Source organism: Merops nubicus, unplaced genomic scaffold, assembly GCF_000691845.1.
Source record: "Merops nubicus isolate BGI_N331 unplaced genomic scaffold, ASM69184v1 scaffold33383, whole genome shotgun sequence".
NCBI classification, from domain to species: Eukaryota; Metazoa; Chordata; class Aves; order Coraciiformes; family Meropidae; genus Merops; species Merops nubicus.
The window spans coordinates 2,327-22,967 of NW_008597424.1; the positions used below are offsets into that span (position 1 = coordinate 2,327).

The 20,641-nt window shown below is 52.0% G+C and overlaps 1 protein-coding gene across 1 annotated transcript; it reads left to right on the forward strand.

Annotated features, from left to right (window-relative positions):
* The first annotated feature begins 3,776 nt into the window (after positions 1-3,776).
* Positions 3,777-18,741, forward strand: KLHDC3 (kelch domain containing 3). The gene is made up of 10 exons (XM_008936699.1): positions 3,777-4,016; positions 6,592-6,768; positions 9,003-9,118; positions 9,871-9,942; positions 10,163-10,376; positions 10,674-10,760; positions 11,917-12,025; positions 17,817-17,890; positions 18,309-18,387; positions 18,582-18,741. Exons 1-10 carry the CDS (start codon positions 3,863-3,865, stop codon positions 18,646-18,648), a joined length of 1,149 nt encoding a protein of 382 aa, XP_008934947.1. The 5' UTR covers positions 3,777-3,862; the 3' UTR covers positions 18,649-18,741.
* The last annotated feature ends 1,900 nt before the right edge of the window (positions 18,742-20,641 follow it).

A 20,641-nucleotide genomic window follows, 5' to 3' on the forward strand; every position in this document is an offset into this window, starting at 1 on the left:
TGCGGATTGACTGTGGAGGCTGCTGTAAAAGACATGCAGCTCTGGGGAGGAGAGAGGTGGCTCAGCAGGACCATGGAGAAACAGGACACGCTTAGCTCAGTGTCCGCACAGATTCATGTGGAAGGCAGCTCTCCTCTTACCCTGCTGGCTGTTGGCAGTAGCAATAGTGCTTCTGTGATTTAAATAATTCAAACTTAATTTTCCTGTGGTGTGAAAGCCCTTCCTCCGATCCCTGCTGAATGTTAGTGTTGCTAGCTGTCCCTTTGGCTTGCTGTGCAGAGGGAAAAGGAACCTGGTTTGCCTGAGCTGGGACACGTACCACGTCCTGCAGCCAGTGCCCTCCTGGTTCTCTGGTGCAATTTGCCTCTCTCTTATCAATATTTCTGTGTTTTATAGCCCACGTCCCTGTCGCTGGCGTCCTGAGTGAGAAATCACAGAAAGTATTTTGCATAACTTGGTATTGTACAGTGGGGAAAATTGTTAGTAAACAGTTTCATATCAGTTTTACTGTTCCCCTCTCCCTCTGTCTGTGCCTTGTGTCGTCTTTAAAGAAAGCTAAGGCACACTACCTAATATCAAGTGTTTTAATGCCTTTTATTAAGAAGTCCTCATAGGAATGAGGTTGGAAAGTAGCATATTTATGTCCTCCTTTACATCCTATAAATTATCATTGGAAATCAAAACCTGAAGTGGAACTTAGCAGCGTGTCTAGTTATAGGGCAGTGAAAAAATGTCTTTAACTCATATTTGCAGATAGTGTGCTCTGCTACTGACCACTTGCTTGACTAAGAAGGATATTCTCAGCAACAGGTAGACCAGCAGCCAAAGTCCTCCATCCATTCTTAAACTATACACCAATGATCCAACATGCCAGACCACGGGAGGGAGGAATAAGTCAATACACTCACTCGCTGCGTATTGTGTGAAGAAGGGTTCTGACTCCAGAACCATGGCATGGTAGATGGAACCAGCCAGATGAGGAGTCCAATTATGTAGTAGTTCCTCAGAGACTCCTCATCTTGCTGCACCATCCTGGGACCTTCACTTGCTATGAAGAGTCAGGAAGCCCTTTCAATAACCAGAACCCCCACACAGCTCATGCACTGTGTGGGCAGGCCTCCCAACTCTACTACTGGCAGAGTCAGCTCTTATAGAGGTGGCTCTTTGCCCTGCTTCCAAGTTAATGTGGAAGGCAGGGGCACTGCCCTGGGGCGCAGGTACAACTGCCTGCCTCCCAGGAGCTGCTGATCTCTGGCAAAACCTGTCCAGAAATTGTCATTGCAGTAAACAGTATTGCAGCGTTGTTGCTACAACATCAACATGTTTCCTACAGTGTAATCAGCTGGGCCTCGAGCTGTTGCCTCTAGGCTGGCCAGGATTAATTTATTAGGATGTGCAGCCTTTGCTTTCTGTGTTCCTATGACTAATCTTAATTCTGAAACAGTTCAGCCAGGGTTCTGGCTTCTGTTGAAGTGAAAGGACCAGCGACCTGCTCTGGCAGCAGAGTGCCTGGCAGCAGATGGCTTAAGTGCACTCCCAATGGTGAAGAAGAGTTTTCCCACCTTTCTGGAAAAAAAGGCAAGCAGCTTGGTATGGTGCCTGCATGCCACACCAGACAGCAGTGCTCCCCTACCCCAGGAGCAGTCAAGTGGAGAACTTAGAAGTAAGATTCATTCTCTTAATCTTCCAGGATCAGGCTCAGTCTAAAGGGTGTTGAAAATATTGATACTGGTGATAAAGTTCAGTTAAGATCCTTAAGGAGTCTCTTACAAAATCTCTTGACCAAGAGGAAAATATTTTTGAGGAAAATATTGGTTAGATTTTTCTGTGATAACTCATGACTGAGGCAGGAAACAGATTTAGATATGCGAAGCCTTCAAAATAGCCTGAAAGGTGACTTTGGTGGTCTCCATGGAAACTCATCTGTTCTGTAGCTTTGCAGAGTACTTATACAAGAGCTGCTGCTTGGCTTTAAAAAAAAAATAATAAAATCAACCTACCTTAAAACACAAACCCCAAACCTGCTATATCTGAATTTGGGGTGGTCCCAGACATACAGTGAAGCATGGCCTGTAGCAGAGGGGGGTGTTTCTGGGCCCTTCTAAAGCAGCTCTGCTGGACAAAAGGTGGATGTGACTTTATGGGTTGCTGACTGCCGTTTAGGTTACGGTGGCTGCTGCAGGGAGAAGTGGCTTTGCAGGAGGGACTCCTTGGTTTGTGTTCAGCTGGTGCAAGTAAGACTGCAGGACGCTCTCTGGACTTTGCACGTGTCCTGTTGCTGTGACTTTCAGGTACACAGCATGCTCTGGCTAGCTGCCAGTCTCTATTCTGGGAACAACCTGAAAAAGAAATAGCTTGAAAAATAATTTACTCAAATTTTGTTGAGATTTAGGAATTATGGAATGACACGACTGGTTTCTGGATGCTTTTGAACCGTCTGTAGTATGCATGGCTGGAGGTGGAAGCCTGAGGCATCTCTGTTGGGTGGCATCTCTGAGGCTTTCCCCAGGAGGGTATAAGATGGGAGCATGGAGGTTGGCCAGATGCTGCAGCAGGCAGGCTGCTGATGGGTGCCTGGTTGTGAGCAGTGGTCCCACTTGGCTGGAGGAGGCCGACTGGAGAAGAGCAGCATGGTGCTGCCCCTTCTTGCTACTCTTCAGCTACTTCTGAACCTTCAAACAGGAGGCAGGTTCTCCTTGTGAGAACACGCTACTTTCTAAAAAGAAAAGGGACAGAGAAAATGCACAAGAATTTTAGTCCTCATTCTAAGGCATCTGCAAGTTCCTCTGCATTCTGCAAATGCTAAAACTGAGCGTGGGGTGGGAGTGCACCGAGTGCATCTTCCAAGAAGCTAGAACCAAGCAATAAAAAGGAGAGTTTTCTTCAGGCTTTCTGAAACACTGATGTCTCTTCTGATGGTTCTTCCCTAGCTGTAAAACAACCATTAAAGAATTGAACTGACCTGTATTTTCAGAAGGACCCAGGCAGGACTGTGCTCCAGATCCTTAGGTCCAAAGGAGAATCTCTACAAAAATCAGCTGTGATGACTTCTCTAAGAGCTTATCTAAGCCATCTGTTTTAAATGTGAAGTGTATCAGTTTCTTAACTGAGATATGATGTTACAACATTTTCATAGTTACGCCTGGATTTGCTTTGTTTGCCTTATTCTGAGCAAAGCAAAGAGCTTTCTCCCCAGACTAGGTGTTTTCTGTTCTTGTGTTTAATCAAGCTGGACCATAGTGCTCAGATCAATGAGCCCAAATGCTCATGTTGTAGTTCACCCCTGTGTGGAGCAGTCAGTTGCTTTATGTGGAGATGGTCCTTTGGGTTTTTTAAATATTTCCCTCTGGTGTTTCTCGGGACCAATCCAAAGAGCACCTTCTCTTTCCTCTGGCTCCGTTCTTTTCACCTTCACAGTTGGCTCTCACGGTGTGTTTTCTTTCACACAGACAAATTGCTCTGGCACTGACATGACGTGTACATGGCCAGGGCACGGTCGGGCACGCAGCACTTGGCTGCCTTTGCCAAAGGTGCTTTCATTTGGGCTGCCTCTGTGGCCACCCTGAGGGTTTTTTTGTGTGTGAGGGCATCTCTGTTTGCTCCTCCAAGCCTTGCTCGGGTTACAGTACCTTCCTTGTGTCTCCTTCCTGAGGAGAGAGTAAAACCATCTCCAGTGGGGAGGCAGATGACTGAGGATACAGCCATGTGACCTTTGTAGTTGGCATTCAAGGAAGAAAGGAAGATGGATGGTGTTACTTTAGCATTCTGTCTCTCTTACAGAGCCAGGTGACACCTTGGTGGCCCAGGAAGCATGCAGCTGTGGCACTGGGGGCCCTGAAGACTGTCTGGCTTGCAGGGAGGAATGCTACGGTGGGCAGTGCACTTGGAAGGTGGGCCACGGAGGGTGAACCACGCGGCCGTGGCCGTCGGGCACAAGGTCTATTCCTTTGGAGGCTATTGCTCTGGAGAAGACTATGAGACCCTGCGGCAGATCGACGTCCACGTTTTTAACGCAGGTAAACGTGTCCCTGTGCAGGAAGGAGTGGCTTGCTGGGCTCTCTGATTTGTTCTCCTACCCACTGCTGCTTAACACGTTGCATGCGCTCTGTGACATGCTGTCCCATGCTCATTTCAAAAAAAGTTACCAGTGTAGGTGGGAGCCTCTTCCCTTGTCCAGCCCTGCGTTTTCAGCTGCAGGGGCAGGGCACAGAGGAGCTCTGGTTCAGCAGGTTAATTTCAGCAGGTTACTAGGAGAAGGACTCACTAGAAGTAGCCACGTAGCCAGTGGCTCGTTTGATCCTTGTTCTCTGTGAACACTAGCTGAACCAGGGGCAACGTTTAGCTCCCTCAGGTCCTCCCTCCAGTGTGCAGTGTGACCATGCTCAGCTGCCCCTAGTGTGGAAGGGGCAGTGCAGGAGCCAGTGCACTCACTGAAGTGTCCAGGTTTAAACTCCTGAGCCTGGGGCAGCTGACAACCACTGCTAGCATGGTGGAGTCAGCAGGGGCATGTGGCCAGGATGATGGAGGCCTTCCCATTTCAGCAGTAGCTGTCGTGCAGATTCACAACATAGCTTAGAAAAGCATCTGGAGCTAGAGCCATTTGTGTAGGACAGCCAGTGTCTGTTAGAGGCTGAGTTGGAGCCACAAGCGTGCTGAGAGAGGCTGTTTTTCTTGATTCAGTGCTCTTTGAACTGAAGAGGTCACTGAGCTGTTCCAGGAAGTATCTCCCTATAATTAGGCAGGTGGTTGAAAAACTGCACAGCTGCCTGGGTGGGTACAGCTGAACAGAGACAAGAGCAGAGAAACAATGACCGTTTTTGTAGATTGGACAGCATGCTGAATGCTCTCCTGACATGCATGTGGCATGTAGATTAAACTAGTTTGTAAGATGCAGGGAATTCACTCCACTAAGTCTGACTGTGGAGAAGACCTGTTTGTGCAGTATTGGATGAAAGCATTGGCTGCACAGGGGTGCCAGGGTGACCTCACAGTGTAGAGAGGAGTGTGGCTCAGGATATGGTGAGCAAAGACATTCATCTCTATTCAGAGATGGACTCTCACACTCAAGACAGTTGAACGTTGTAGTCTGTAAAATAAACCAGTAGAATCATAGAATCATTAAGGTTGGAAAAGACCTCTAAGAACATCAAGTCCAACCATCAACCCAGCGTTTCTATGACCACTAAACAATGTTCCCAAGTGCCACATCTACATGCTTTTTAAACACCTCCAGGCATGGTGACTCCAGCACCTCCCTGGGCAGCCTGTTCCAGTGCCTCACCACTCTTTTAGGAAATAAATTCTTCAAATATCTAATCGAAACTTCCCCTGATGCAACTGAAGCCCATTTCATCTCGTCCTGTCACTAGTTCGAACACTGCTTTTATAGTGGAAGCCTAATTACTGTGCCCAAAGGAGTACTCTTGCATTGTCTTCCCATCTTACCACTCCCAAGTACTGAAGTCTCATGATGCTGCAGCCACCATGTCGGAGGTGACACTGGCTTCCCAAGCCCTTGCGCAGTTAGCGTTGCCAGGTTCCAGTGCTGAAGCCAAGATACTGGGTTTTGGGGGATCTCTTTCAGCCTTCCAAAGAGGAAGACTGTTTTAGGTCAGGCACGGGCTGTGCTTCCTCAGCATCCTTTCTGCCTCAAGGGTAGATGCTTATCTTTTAAGATGCCTTTCCCTGTGTTAGTATTGCAGGGGAACTGCAAACTGCTTTCTGCTATATTTTTGTGTTATCTATGTGTTGAAAACAAATCGGGAAGCTGCATGTGTGGTAGAGGGAGGATGTTTAGCTGATGTTATGTCATGGCCATATAACCCTCACTGTGACTCTTGCACTGTCATTAAACCCTGTCACATCTGTTGACTGCTCTGGCTACTGCTGAACGTGACAAACAGGCTGCCAGGATGGAGAGCCTGTAATCACAGGCAACTCCTCTTAGTAACACAAGGTTACCAGGGAGGGCATGGGTATGGATGGGGCTAAAGGAAACAGACAGTTGCCTCATCTACAGCTTAAAAAAATAAAACAAAAGCACACCAACCCTGTTCCTGTGAAGTTGCTGCATTGCCTTACTTAAATTGCACTACTGCAAATCCAAATGATGCCTTCAGGTGTGTTCCCTTGCACATGGCTGCAGTGAATTATTCCTGTGCTGCTCATTCTTCCAGCTTTGAGTCTCTTCAAAAATGCCACTAGCCTGAAATAGTACCTGCATTTGTTATCACCTCTGCACTTTTTCTTATTCCTTTCCCTAATTTGTGTGTGTGCGTGCTGTACCTTCACTAGAATAAGTGAGAGTGTAAAACTCTTCACTCTAATTGATGCAGAATGAAGCCTAGTTTTGTGCAGAGTCCTCTGGTCCTCCAGTGATTCCTCTAGTCTCGACTGTGATGGGGGCCTGTGGAAAACTGTGCTTCCACATTTCTGAGCTCCTACTCAGGGCCAGACACAGCTTTGTCTTGCTTACTAGACTGCTTCTGCATCTTGTCAAAGGGGAAAGAAGTGCCAGGCAGGATGGGTTGTGATCTGTGAGCCTGTGTAGCGGGCTTTGTGTTTGACATGGGCTCAAACTTGTGCTTTCAGTGTCTCTGCGCTGGATCAAGCTGCCTCCAGTGTGGACAAACAGCCGAGACCATGTGAGAGAGGTGCCCTACATGAGGTATGGGCACTCAGCAGTGCTCATAGATGACACTGTCTACATATGGGGTGGCCGCAACGACACGGAGGGAGCCTGCAACGTGCTCTATGCCTTTGATGTCAGTAAGTTCCAGCTTCACACTCTTCCTTGTCACAACTGCTCTTGAGGAGATGTCTCTGCCCCACCACGCTGCTCCACAACTTGCTTTCCTGCCCTACAAAGTCACAGTCTGGAGGAAATGGTGCAAAGGAGGAACTGGTGTTTCTGCCTTTATCAGCAGGCTTAGAAGGGGAGCAGGGTGGCTAGCGTGTCTGAACATTTGACTCCCCATAAAAGCCTTTGAACAGAGGTTACTGAGCTTGTCTAAGACTCAGACTGGTTTTAATTATTCTACCAGCTTTGTGTGCTCTCTCAGATCGTAACTACAACTGAAGTGTTCTTTGTGAGGAATTGTTCCTTAACTGTGGCTGAAGGTTGAAGCAAGAAGGAGCTAGAGCTCTTGAGGATTGTGGTTCCTCTCCAAGGCGGTCCTCCTGTCTGAAAGTATGAAGGAGAGTGAGAAATAAAACACAGAAGTAGTCAAGGACAAGATCCCAAAATAAGGGAAGACACGAGTCAAGTTTGATAAACCTGAAAGATGAACTCCTTGAGCATTTTGTTTGGCTTCTCTGTGGTGCTGCTGTAGCAGCTGGGGAGAATAGGCATCATCATGAACTGCGTGGGCAGGAGTGTCAGGAAAGGAAGGGGTACATCAGGATTCCGGAGGCAAGTCCATCTAAATGCTGACCAGTAACGGGCTTGCTGGACTTGAAAGGAAACTTCTTGCTCTGGTCATGGGTTCCCCTCTCAACCAGGAAATGTCTCACAGCTTGGAGCTGGTCTCAGGGCACAGGGTGTCCCCGTTCCCCAGACACATGCAGCTGGGAAGCCACCAGTAAAACTCTGCCTACGCAGAGTGAGAGCTGCCTGGTCTTCCTGCCAACTCCAGCACTTTAGCATTAAGTGAAAATTAACAGAAAGGCCAGACTTCAGTCCTGGTCCAAACCCCCTGCAGCCATCTGTCCTGTGCCAACCCCGGAAAGTGAAGCTGGCACTTGCAGTCCTGTGTCTGGTGTGAGTTCCACCATGGGAGTCACATTTGTGCTGGATAAAGTCCTGGCTGAGCCAGTTTTCTCCCCCGAGGTGCTGAGTGGATCACAAGTCAAGGTCTTTTCCATCTCTGATTTGACGTGTGGCGCTTGGGTGAGCCCTTGCTGCTGCTGTGTGACTGGGCTTGGAAGCAGCCCCATGAAGGAAGGGAACTCGATAGCCACTGCAGCTTTCTCACTAGAGGCTGCCCAGGAATTCTGCTGACCTTACAAGACCCTTTGTGTGGTTCCAGCTGGAGCCTGGGCGGATAGTTGTGGCCACAGGCCAAGTTCAGAGAAGTTATCCTTGTGAAGAATGTTGCTTTGGCTCCAATGTTACTGCTTCCTGAAATAAGCACTGCTCTTGGCAGCTCACCTCAGTTAGGAAGGGTGAGGGCAATGTCTTCTGCTGCCTCAAGGCTTATCTGTGCCTCTCTGGACTCTTGGGACAGGTGCCTGTTTGTGCTTGGCAGTGAGTCACTGGCTTGGGTCCAGACTGCCGTGGCACAGAGAACAGTTCTGGCTGGATTTGAAGTCCACTCCTAAATCAAGCCAGCCCCTGCAGTGTGCAGGCTGAGGGGCTAAATCTGGCTGGTGGAGACTTGCAGGGAGCAGTGCGAAGGGAACCATGGGGAGTGGATTGTGAGGAAGGCTCCCCTTGAGGAGGGGAGGAGAATCTGACAAGAGGAGCAGGTAAGATAGGGAAAGCTTTGCTGCAGAGGCAGGGATGTGTACCATAGCTCTGTTGGCATGGTAAGCTTGTGGTTAAGTGAGTTCTGCCTGGATTTGAGCAACCTGTTTTTCCTCAGTTTGTCAACATCTCCAAGCCATGAGGTCAGTTAAGCCTCTTAGCATCATTGCTTCGTTGCAATCGCAGCCATAAATGTAGAGTTGATAAGTGACCCAGATGCAGACTTTGCAAGAGATTCAATAACAATAACATTGCTCAAGCCATGCTATACTTCTCACGCTTCAAGCACGAGCTGTTTACCAGGTCAGGCAGAGTCAGCAGCCGTGCCCAGGACCTGAGACCCTGTCACCGTGCCCCTCTGTGGAGGCTCAGGCAGGGAGCCTTGCCTGAGGAACCTTGTAGCCTCCCCAGAGAAGCAGGTGCTGCGTGTGAGGGAGAGAGAAGGATTTCTGTCTTAGAAAGGAAGAACAGTAGTAAAGAGCTCTCCCATCCCAGCATCCACTGCCTTTCCTTAGCATTGCCTCCTGTTTTGTTCCAGACACGCACAAGTGGTTCACGCCAAAGGTGTCTGGAGTGGTCCCAGGAGCCCGCGATGGGCACTCGGCTTGTGTCCTGGCAAAGAGCATGTTCATCTTCGGAGGCTACGAGCAGCTGGTGAGGAGTCTCTGCAACTCTTACTTGTGATCCCTTGGGAAAGAGGGTGTTCCTGTCCAGGATGCTGGTAGAAGCTGAACAGAGAAGTATATTTGTATCCATAGGTGCTTTCACTTTATAATTCAGCAAAGTTATGGCGTTAATTACCCAGGTGATGCTTGTTCTTTTGCAGAGAAGATGGTTGGGAGAGGAGGCTTTAAAAAATGGTGGATTTTTTTTTTTCTTCCCAAAACATATAGATATATAGAAGTAAAAATATTTTTTTTCTGGATCATTTCTCATCCAAATTTATTTAAGTACACACCATTTTTAGTAAATATATATTGATCTACATTTCTTATAATTTGGCTGAGAAATGAAACAGAAAATCGCTTTACCATATCTGTAGTGTTGCTGTGAGGTTCTGTCCTAATCTGGTGCACGTTCCTTGTATTCTGTACCTGTTCTCACATGGTGCTGATCCCCTCAGGCAGCAAACACTTGCCCTCTGTTGCGTGAAGGGAACGGGGCAGGTGTGGGTAAGGGAGGGACAAGTCTGGTAAGAGACAAGGACACAGACCCCACTGATCTTCACTCAGCCCCTGTGTCTGCACTGGCACCAGATGTTTGTTGCAGCGTCAAGCTGTGTGATTTGTGCTTCCTGGATCTGATACCCTCCCATGAAGAACACCTTGAGCTGAAGGGCATCCTGAGGCCAGATGTAATCATGCTTCTCAGTCCCATTGTGACCAGGCTGCCCTGTTGTCTTCCAGGCTGACTGCTTTTCAAACGATATCCATAAATTGGACACCACAAACATGATGTGGACCCTAATCTCTGCCAAGGTCAGTGTCTGCTTGTCAGTCTGGGTTTGTGGTGGAAAGTCTTGTATCTGCTGTTCTCTGGGGTAGCTGCCCACATTGGTCTCGCAGCTTCTGTCTGGTGTGGCTGGGATCTTCAGGAGGGCAAGATCTCCAGGCAGCCACCCCAACTTCCTCACCAAGTTGTCATGTCCCTGGGTAATGTGCATTCCTTCTCCCATTCTGTTTTGCTCTGTCCCCTCAGGGTACACCAGCTCGCTGGAGAGACTTCCATTCAGCTACCATCATTGGAACAAAGATGTACGTGTTTGGTGGCAGAGCTGATCGTTTTGGGCCCTTTCACTCCAACAATGAGATCTACTGCAACCGCATTAAAGTGTTTGATACAGAAACCAACTCCTGGCTGGACTCCCCTCCCACTCCAGTGCTCCCTGAAGGCCGGCGGAGCCATTCAGCATGTGAGTGTGGGTCTGCTGAGAGAGGAGGACAGTGGAGGAGGGAGGTTCCCACCTGCATCGGAAGGGGTGTCTGGTCTGCTGGGTGGAGACGTGGGTTAGCAAGGGGTGCACAGAACCTGGCTTCTGTGGAAAGCTGCTGCCCACCAAAAGGCCTCGTGCGTAACCCTGCACACAAGGGGGATGCCAGGGCAGGTGGATGCCAGGGCAGGTGGATGCCAGCTTTGTGTCTGGTGCTGGGACAGGGACCTGCTGGGCTCTGCCTCGGGTGGCACACTGACGTTTGTTTGCTCCCCACAGTCAGCTACAATGGGGAGCTCTATGTGTTTGGTGGCTACAACGCACGCCTGAACAGGCACTTCCACGACCTCTGGAAATTCAATCCAGGTATTTATGCTTTTAACTTGTTGCAGTGATGATGCTTAAGGCCCTGAGTGTGAGGAATCTCCACGTGATGGAGGAGTGGTGAGCTCCAAGGGCTAGGAACTGCCTGCTTGGGGGGAACAGCTCTTCTAACAGCGTTGACAGGAACTTGCTGCTGTGCTTTGTATCCCTGTTACTCCTCAGACTTGTCTCCAAATCTCAGTTAGAAAGTGAAAAAGGAAGTGTTGCTAAAAGACACAGCTAACCAAAGGATGGCTGGCAAAAGCCATTGTGTTCTTAAACATGCATAAGTGTTGGCAGAAAAGATGATGTGGGGAAGCAATGGGGCTAGGGGCGTGAGAGACTGTGGCTGGGGAAACCCCTCAACTGCAACTGCAGGATCACCATACCACACTCTTTGTACCAGATCAAACTGTGCAGCAGAAAGAGTGGATCTTCAGCTGGTACCCTGAGTATCAGTCAATTGTGAGCTGTTTTGGGGTCCTCAGTCCTTGGGCAGTTTTCACTGTTCTTTAGACTGATTTTGTTTGCTAATTGCTTTGCATAGTAAAGCTACCTGAGAGCAGCCAACTTGTCAGTCCCCAAGCTGATCTATGAGCTAGTGTGAGAGCTCCTGAAGGTTTCAGTGCTTAGCGTTAGTGATTAATGACCTCTCAGAAGCCCTGCCACAGAGACCAGCAAGGACAAAGGCTGCTGTCTTCTCCACCTGGGTCAGTTCCTCATGCTCCCCTCCCACAGCTAAGCTGTCCCAGTAGTCTCCCTTGTGAGGTCGCCCTGCATTCACAGTGCCTGCCAGGAGATGGAGCTGGTTCCTGAGTCTCCTTCCAGACCTGGACCACAGCAGGGTGCTGGGGCAAGGGGCTGGCTGCCTGCCTGCTCCTGGAGCTCTGCCCTGTGATGTCCGACCTGCTGCTGTGGCAGCAGTGAGTCCTGGCACCCAGGCTTTGCAAGGCCTCGGCCTGCAACTCCCGTCTCGGCGGGCAGAGCTCCAGGGCTGTGCCTGGCAGCTGGACAACACTTCAGTAACAACCACAGAGAAGCACATTGTTTTGCCACTGGTGGATGTTGGCTAGTTGGTATCTTTGGGGCAATAGGCCTCCAGTTTTTCTGTGATTTGTGTAAATCCATCCAAGCTGGTGCACTCTTTTCCACCCCTTAGTTTCTCTTTCTTGGAGGAAGATTGAGCCCAAGGGGAAGGGCCCGTGTCCTCGACGCCGGCAATGCTGCTGCAGAGTGGGGGACAAAATCATTCTCTTTGGAGGCACCAGGTGAGTAGTGTGGGGTAGCTCTGTGAGAGAGTTTGCTCTTCCCTTTAGCACAGTGTTCCTCCTCACTCTGCCCCACGCTGTAGTCAGATGCACTTCAGAGGCACTTGGCAACTGCCCAACTACCTTACAAGTTGAGAAGTCATGAAGATCAGGGCTCCTCAGGGAAAAGTAGGTCAGAGATGTCATGCAAGCTTGTAAAGCACCTGGTGACAAGCCCTCTTGTACAAGAAGAGGCAGAGGTACGTAGCACACTGTTCAGGAGCAGCTATGCTGTGGTCAGGATTTCTGTGAAAGAGGTGGTGGGGAGTGGGGAGGAGATCCTGCCATCAGAAGGACAAGTATCCTAGTCTGCTGTGCTGTACCAGACCTCAGAGCAACTTGCCCTCCCCTACATGCCTCCCTGCTTTTCCCACCAGAGTTTTTCTTTCTTTGTCAAGCATGGTGCCTGCCAAGCTGCAGTGGGATGTTGGCTCAGCTGGGAGCTATCTGAGGAGACCACCAGGCAACGTTCTGTTCTGTGCCAGTGTTTCTTAGCAAAGTTTCCATTCACAACAGGGACTTGGTGTTAAGGACTTAGCTGTCAAACAGTGGGAGCGATACTCCCCGGGTGTGGGGCAGCTGCATGTGGCCAAGAGCCTTAACAGCTGCTAAAAGGGAGGAAGTGGCCCATCACCAGGACACACTGTGCTGTCTAGAATGACAAATTGTAGCTGTGGAGCACAGGCCTGTTTGCCAGCACAGAATCAGAGAATCACTGTGGTTGGAAAGGACCTCCAGGATCATCAAGTCCACCCTTCATCCCAGCATTTCCCTAACCACTAGACCATAGCCTCAAGTGCTACATCTACTTGTTTTTTGAACCCCTCCAGGGATGATGACTCTACCACCTCCCTGGGCAGCCTGTTCCAGTGCCTCACCACTCTCTCAGGGAAGAAATTCCTCTTAATATCCAATTGAAACTTCTCCTGGTGCAACTTGAGGCCATTTCCTCTTGTCCTATCATCAGTAATTTGGGAGAAGAGACCAACACCAGCCTCACTACAACCTCCTTTCAGGCAGTTGTAGAGAGCAATAAGGTCTCCTCTCAGTCTCCTCCAGACTGAACCACCCTAGAGCCCTCAGCTGATCTCCATAAGACATGTTTTCCAGCCCTCTCACCAGCCTCGTTGCCCTTCTCTGGAGCTGCTCCAGCACCTCCATGTCCTTCTTATCCTGTGGTGCCCAAAACTGGACACAGCACTCAAGGTGGGGTCTCACCAGTGCCGAGTCCAGGGGCACGATCACCTCCCTGCTCCTGCTGGTCACACCATTTCTGATCCAGGCCAGGATGCCATTGGCCACCTGGGCACACTGCTGGCTCATGTCCAGTCTGCTGTCCACCAACACCCCCAGGTCCTTTTCCACCAGGCACTTTCCAGCCACTCCTCCCCAGGCCTGGAGTGTTGCCTGGGGTTGGTGTGACCCAAGTGCAGGATCCAGCACTTGGCCTTGTTAAACCTCATCCAACTGACCTCAGCCCATTGCTCCAGCCTGTCCAGACCCCTCTGCAGAGCCTTCCTGCCCTCCAGCAGATCGACACTCCCACTTAATGTCATGTCATCTGCGAATTTAGAGGGTGCACTTGATCCCCTCATCCAGGTCACTGATACAGATATTAAACAAGACCAGTCCCAAAACCGGTGTGTGCTCGAGCTGTGCAATGTCCATGTGGGTGTGAGGGAATGCTTCCTGCAGGTGAGGTGTGCAGAGGTGCTGAGTCTATCCAGTTTCTCCCCACAGACATCACACACAGCTCTGTGGGGTAGAAGGTTTGCTGGGGCTTGATGGCAGCAGTTTTGGATGCTCCCAGATGCCACGGTGTGAATTTGTGTTACAGCAGCAGCTGAACTCTGATGTTAAACCTAGGCACTCCTAGGACATGCTAACAAATTACAACAAAATTGACACCAGCCTTTTGGAGTTTGGTCTATCTCTGCCAGACAGTGCCTTGTGTACTCCACTAAGCAATTCCAGTATTCAGTTTGTTCCTTAATCCAGGCTCAAACCCAATGCAGGGCCAGTTCATCTGCACTAGTCTGGGACAAGAGGAGCTCCTGGCAGTCAGGAATGTGGCCCGCTTGGACTGGAGGGGAGGGTCTTGCAGGCTGGGGAAGGGGGAGATGGGGGAGTGGGGGCTGTGCTGGCTTCCTGTGACAGTTATCAGGTGTATTCTGGAGCTGCCTGGCGAGATAAGAAGTTTTCCGGGAAGTCGCTGTAATGGAGAAGTCTCTGTGGGTCTGCCTCCTGACCTGTGCTCCCTGCCCGGGGAGGAGCAGGGGGAGGGGGAGGTGCCCGGGCTCCTGGTGGGGGGAGCCAGCAGGCTCAGCTTGCGAGGCAGCAGCGCCGGGGCACAGGCAGGCAAACCCCCTGTGTGTGAATCCTGCCTTCCCTTGGAGCAGTCACGTACCCTGTAGAGTACTCGGGAGGTGCTGCAGCAGGGTGCCTGCTCGGGTGCCATCCAAACACTGAATCTTTTGTAGACCTGCCCAGAGCCTGGTCTTTTTGCCCCGGCTGTGTTCTCTCGCTGTGACCAGCAGCAATCCTGGCACTTGTGTCCCATTTAAGCGACCAGGAATTCATCTAGCACTAAGCTCTGTGTTCCCCTGAGCTCTGTCACCATTGTGATCCTGATCTGCTTTCTTCCCAAACCCACCAACACTTCAACACGCAGAGAATGAGGGAGAGGGGGAACGATGTACAACAGAGTTTTGCTGAACAGATGCCAGTCCAGGTTTGGCTTCAGGCTGTTTTCCCCTGACAAGGCTTAGAAACGTCTGGCTCTGGTGAGGGTGTGGGGGCTCTCGCTGGGTGCTGGGTGCAGGGCCCACGACCATTCACCTCCATGCCAAGTTGCTGTGCAGCTGGAAGGAGCAGTTTTGCTGGGCTCTGGCTGACAGAGGGGTGCCCTGCACCCTGCTGCCTGGGAGTTGCAGCTCTTCTGGTCTTGAACTCGTGGCTTTCCCCAGCCACTTGTGTTTTGGTGATTAAAACCACAGACATGGTGCCTGCTGGCTTTTCTTTGAAAGATAAGGTTTGGTTTAGGGTTTCTAGTGACGTGGATGTGAGATTAGATTGCGGCGTGGTGAGCACACAGTGGTGGAATTAACGGGGCTCTTGCCTGTGTCCGGGCAGATGGGACCCATCAGCAACAGGTCTTCTCTGTCAGCAGCGTGCTGTGCCCTGCAGTTTGTACTGGGGTGATGGGAGTCGGGGGGGGTGGGGGGGGGCAGGGCTGTCTCGGAAGCTTAGTGGGGCATAGGTGGGGAAGCAAATGACGCCGGGGTGAGAAGTCACTGCATGAGGTCTCAGCTAAACAGTGAGGACATGCTAAATTGCCTCGTCACAAACCAAAGCAGGACTGAAAACACCTTTCCTTAAATTCTCCAAACAACCATCAGCTGTGGGAGTGCTTCCCCCTGGTCCACACACAACTGTTGCAGCACAGGCTGCTCTGTGTGCTAGGGGGGTGCAGTGACCTGTCTCTCGGGTGCTTTGGTTATTCCATCAACACTGCAGAGGCAGGAAATCATAGGTGAGGTTGTTTGTTCCCTAGAGACACGTGAAGTAGTAGCTCCTCACTAGCATTCCAGATCCAACATCCTGTGGGAATATGAGTGAATTTGGATTGGTTTAAAATGGCTGCTGCAGTGATCGGTGCCTCACACATGCTCATGTCCAGCCTTCTGAAATGCTGTCTCCATTTTGGCATAACCAGGGAGCTGTGGCTGGAGCCCGAGTCAGGCTGAGAAGTGCCTGTGCTTGCATTGCCATGCAGATTATTCCTAGCTGCTTCCTCCACCCTTCTCTCACAACATCTCCGTGGCCATGCTGCAATAATTGATGTAGATCTTAACCATGTGGAGCAATGAGCAGTGTGTGGCTGGGCAGAATCTGTTTCAAACTTCGTGCTGTTGTGCTTGGCACACAACTTCAGCTCATGCAGCAGAACCCAAAGCAGTCCAGCTGCTGGCCTAGTCAGTGGAACACAAGCCAATAAAACAGCTTTTTTTGGCTGTGGGTTGCTAACCTGTGGGCATTTGCTGGAGAGTTTGTGCTAATGCAGCAGATACGTAAGGACAAAGAGGGAAACTGCTACAAAGCCAGGTGAAGACCTCAGTGTCTGCTTCAGGTGCTTATTTGCTGCTGCTGCCTTTACTCCTCTGTAGAAAAAGTTGAACTTCTGCAAAGCACCTTCCACACTGTCCTCAAAGAAAGCGTTTTTGCTTACCACACTCCGGCCCACGGCAGTGCTGTGGCAGTGTGGTGCAGCACGTGCTGCCTCTGTCCCCAGCAGCATCAGTGCTCCTGAGAACTTACAGACATGAGAGTCTAGCTCACAGGTTTCTGTAGCGTGACTCATGAGTAACACATGGCACGTGGCAGTCTCCAGATGTTTTGTGAAGCCCTGGGAAGATAGAGCTGAGGTGGGCAGGGAGAGCACAGCAGTGTTGCCTGCAGTATATGGCTCCTTTTGTTACTTCACCAGGTTGCAGAAAATTTGATGGCCACTGGCTGCTTGCTGAGTCTGCCACCATCACTGGAGACAGACCATGGCTCACGTGATCTGTGGCCCTGCCACACAAGTGGAAGGCCTTGCAAAAAGTCCTCTTGGGTCTCCAGTTTATCTCACCCACCTCAGGGGGAACACCAACACAGCTTTTTGGGCTTTGTACTGTGCCATTATGTGGTGCCTGATTCTTCCTAAATCAGACGCCTGTCCCGTGTGATGTTCTCCCAAACCCTCGTACTTCCCATCGCATGCCTCCCCTTGGCCATGAGGTCCATAAAAAGACATGGTGTGGGCTGTGCCATGCTGCCCCACATGGTGTTTGAGGCCAGGTGGGGATGGGCTGACCCCTGTCTCCCCAGGTGTTTTGATCTGCACGTGTTTGCTAACGTCCTACTTGGGCAGCCTTCCATGACCCATGATTGCTGTGAAGCTAGTTAGACTCCAGCAGTGCACTAGGTTCCCCAGGGCCTGTCTGGCCCTGCCTGCTGTGGAGCAGCCCATCAGGCCTGTTTATCACACAGAGTGGGACAGATGCTTGTGTGAGCAAAACTGCCATCAGGAACTGCTGTAACATCCCTTCCCCAGCCTGCTCAGAGTTATCCTCAGCCTTGTCCCAGGGCTCAGCTTTGCCTCTATGAGCGGAGCTCTTTGGAGGGTTGAATCCATGGAAATTACTGAGCAGAGCCCTGAAAGAAGCCTCAGCTCCGGAGGCAGCTGTTTGCCAGCACCCTCCTTGTGCCCTGAGGGTAAGTGCCACAGTTCAGGGGGAGGTCCCAGCATTGCTCAGTTGTTGGGGAGTGGTTTGGGAGGTACCTGGAGAAGCAGTGCTGTGAAACCAGCCAGAGGCTGGTCAGTGTACAAGGAGGGAAAAGGGGTGCTCCCGCAGAGCAGGGCCTGTGTTTGGAGGTGCAGCAAAGAGGGAGTTGAGGTGAGGGGGAGGCTGGCAGCTGGAGTCCTTGCGGTCACATGAGAGGAGAGTTCCCTGTTCCCTGCTGGGGCTTGCAGGGGAAATGGAGTGTCTGCCCCGTGGCCTGAACAGTGCTGCCTGCTCTGCGAGGAGCTGGGGGAGCAAGGGCTTTGGCTCCTCTTGGGGGAAGCAGAGGAACAGGAGGGATCAGAGGGGCCCCTGCATGAGGCAGGCAGGCCAGGAACATTCCTGGACTTGCTCTCCTTTGGGGAGCCTTGGTAACTGGTGTACAAGCATTTTGGCACTGACTGACCCACTTTGCTTGGCTTCTGCAGCCCGTCTCCAGAAGAGGGAATGGGTGATGAATTTGACCTGATGGATCACTCGGATCTCTACATCCTCGACTTCAGTACGTGAGCACTCCCTGCCCAGCTTGCGCCTCGCACCACGTGGTGCACCTTGAGCAGGCCCTGATGTGCAGCACCACACCATGTCCTACGTGGCTCCAGGTGCCTGCCTCTTGGAGCCAGGGAGCCACCTCTGGCTGGGGTCTGTGGGTGAAGGCAGGCCAGCCAGAGATGCAGCTGTGCTTGTCTGAGCTGGTCTCATGGCTCTTCACGCACTCCTTCACACAGACCTCTTGTGGGAGCACAGAAAACTGCCCCAGCCTGTCGCTGGTGTGCACGCTGCCTTGGTCCTCAGAGGGGTGGCTGGGGTGCTCTGCCCAGTTTCCTCTGACACTGATTGCATGATGCTTGTACACCCCACCCCCACCCCCCGTACCATCGAGAGTAGGACTGTTGTGGCTAACTGCCCTCTTTCCACAGGCCCCAGTCTAAAGACACTGTGTAAGCTAGCAGTGATTCAGTACAGCCTGGACCAGTCCTGCCTTCCCCATGACATCAGGTACCTTGTTGGGAAGTCAGCCCATGGGTGTTCCCTGTCCTTGGGGTGCTCCAGCCCTGGCTGAGGGCTGCCTGGAGCCCTCTCCAGCACTGCAGCTCTGGGGAAGGTGGGGCTGGAGACCATCTCTGGAGCTGCACCAGCCCTGGGCACGGTGTCGGCGCTTTCCCTCAGCTTATGCCATTGGTGTGTTTCAGATGGGAGCTCTCGGCCATGACCACGAACAGCACCATCAGCCGCCCCATTGTCTCATCCCAGGGCTGACACCAGCTCATCCTTCTACCAACCTGCTCTCGCCCTTCCACACACTGACCTCTTCCTCCACTGCCTGCATGAGTTTTTAAGCCTTCCAAGCAAGGAACGTGTGAGCTCGGTTTGTCTCGCCCTAGCCAGGCCTCCCTCTGCCCTTGTCACGCTTTGGGCAGCATGAGCACACAGGCAGAGCAGGCCACCCAGGAAGAAATCAACTCACCCCAGCAGTGCAACTGTGGACCCCCCTCCTTCCTGATGGCTCCAGCATCTCCTACCTTCCTTCTTCTTGCCCGTGGAGCTGCATCCATGCTGGTGTAGTCCCTGGTCACTTTGCAAGGGCCTGAATCAACTCCTACCACCAGCCACGGCCCTGGGGTTTGCCTTGGGCTGTGAACTGTTCCTGCACTGCCTGGAGACAACAGGGACCTCCACACCTGCACCTGAGAGTGCTGACCAGCTTCCTGGCACCAGAAGCCGAGCCTGATGTGGGGGCCTGGGCCCAGCCGGACTCTCTGCCCAGCTCCTGTTGTAAAATGGCAACTGGGGGGAGTTTTATAAATGCTGAGGCAGATGCGTTTTCTCTTGCCCTGTGTCCTAGCAGGTGAACTGAAAGAAGGTGTGGGATGGGAAACTGAACCAGGTGCTTTCCCCCACAGCTGCAGGCCACTGGTGGCTTGTGGCAGCTGTGGGCTGTGCCTGGTGTGAGCCACAGCCCTGGGTGTGGTGGGAGACGGGGAGCTGGGACCCCACAGCAGCACTACCCCAGTGTCCCTGCCTGTGGCTGTGCTGCCCTTTGAGGGCAGGGAGGAAGATGGTGCCACGTCTCCCGGGCTGTGCTGCCTCAGGAAAGTGGGTGCCCCACAGCTCCCTGCCCCAGAGGGGGAGGTGGAAGGATGTCTGGGGCAGCCTCCAAAGGTGCCTGAGCCCCTTCCTGTGGAGGTGAGGTGTCTGATGGGAAGAGGAGCTCTGAAAGCAACGTGGGGGGATGTTCCCTGGGGTGTAAAGTCATAGGACAGCTGAGAGGGAGGTGGCCGTGTGCCTGGAATGGGTGGCAGAAGGCCCAGACTGTCGCCTGCCCAGAGTGCTGGCATGCAGCCAGGGTCAAGTGCTGCAGAGATGTCTGGGCTCCTCAGCCTGTGGGAGGGTGGACAATGGGACAATGCAGGCATGATGGACCAGCCTGGAGGGGTGTGGGAACAGTGAAAACCCCATGGCAAGAGAACACAAGGCACCACAGTTGCAGCAAGAGCTTGTTCTCCACATTCTGGCAGCACCTCGCTGTGGTGGGTGATGAGCATCAGTGGCAGGGCTGGGGCCTGAAGGGAGCCAAGGTGTGTTGACAGCATGTCTGGCTCAGGGAGAGCACCCCCAGCCTGGGCTCCTCTGTGGCCCTTGGGACATGCAGGTTACTCGTGAGGGCTGCGTGGGCATCTCCTGTGTGTTGTCCAGCAGCTCCAGCTCCCCTGCTCTACCAGCTGCCTCAGCCACAGGCTTTCTCAAGCTGTGCCATGAAATGATGGGTTTTGCCATGGCATGCCGTTGCCCAGCACTGAAGCACCAAGCTTACTTTTGTCATAGAGTGCCAGGCACCAGAAACCACCCACAGGTCCCCCAGGCTCACTGTGCTTGGCAGCGTGGTGCTGAGCATGGAGGCTTCTCAAGGTGCTCCTTGCCCTGTCTGTGAACAGCTGTCACTGGGTCTCCTCAGGGGAGAATCAGTCTCTGGGACATTGAGTGGAGAGAACAGGCTCTAGAAAGGCTCAATGCCCCATCCTAGCTGCCTCAAGGAGAGCAAACCTTTGTGGGGGAAGAAGGCTTTTCTGGGGAAAAAAATAAGAGGTTCACCAGAGAGAGGATCACAGGCACCCCACTCCCCTTCAAAGGTTCCCTTAGGTTCAGGGGCACTGTGGCCCTGACTCCCCTCTGCCAGGACCCTGCTGCAGACCCGGAGATGGGATGCTGCTCACCACCTTGGTTTGGATGTCTCCAGTACATCAGCGGGCAG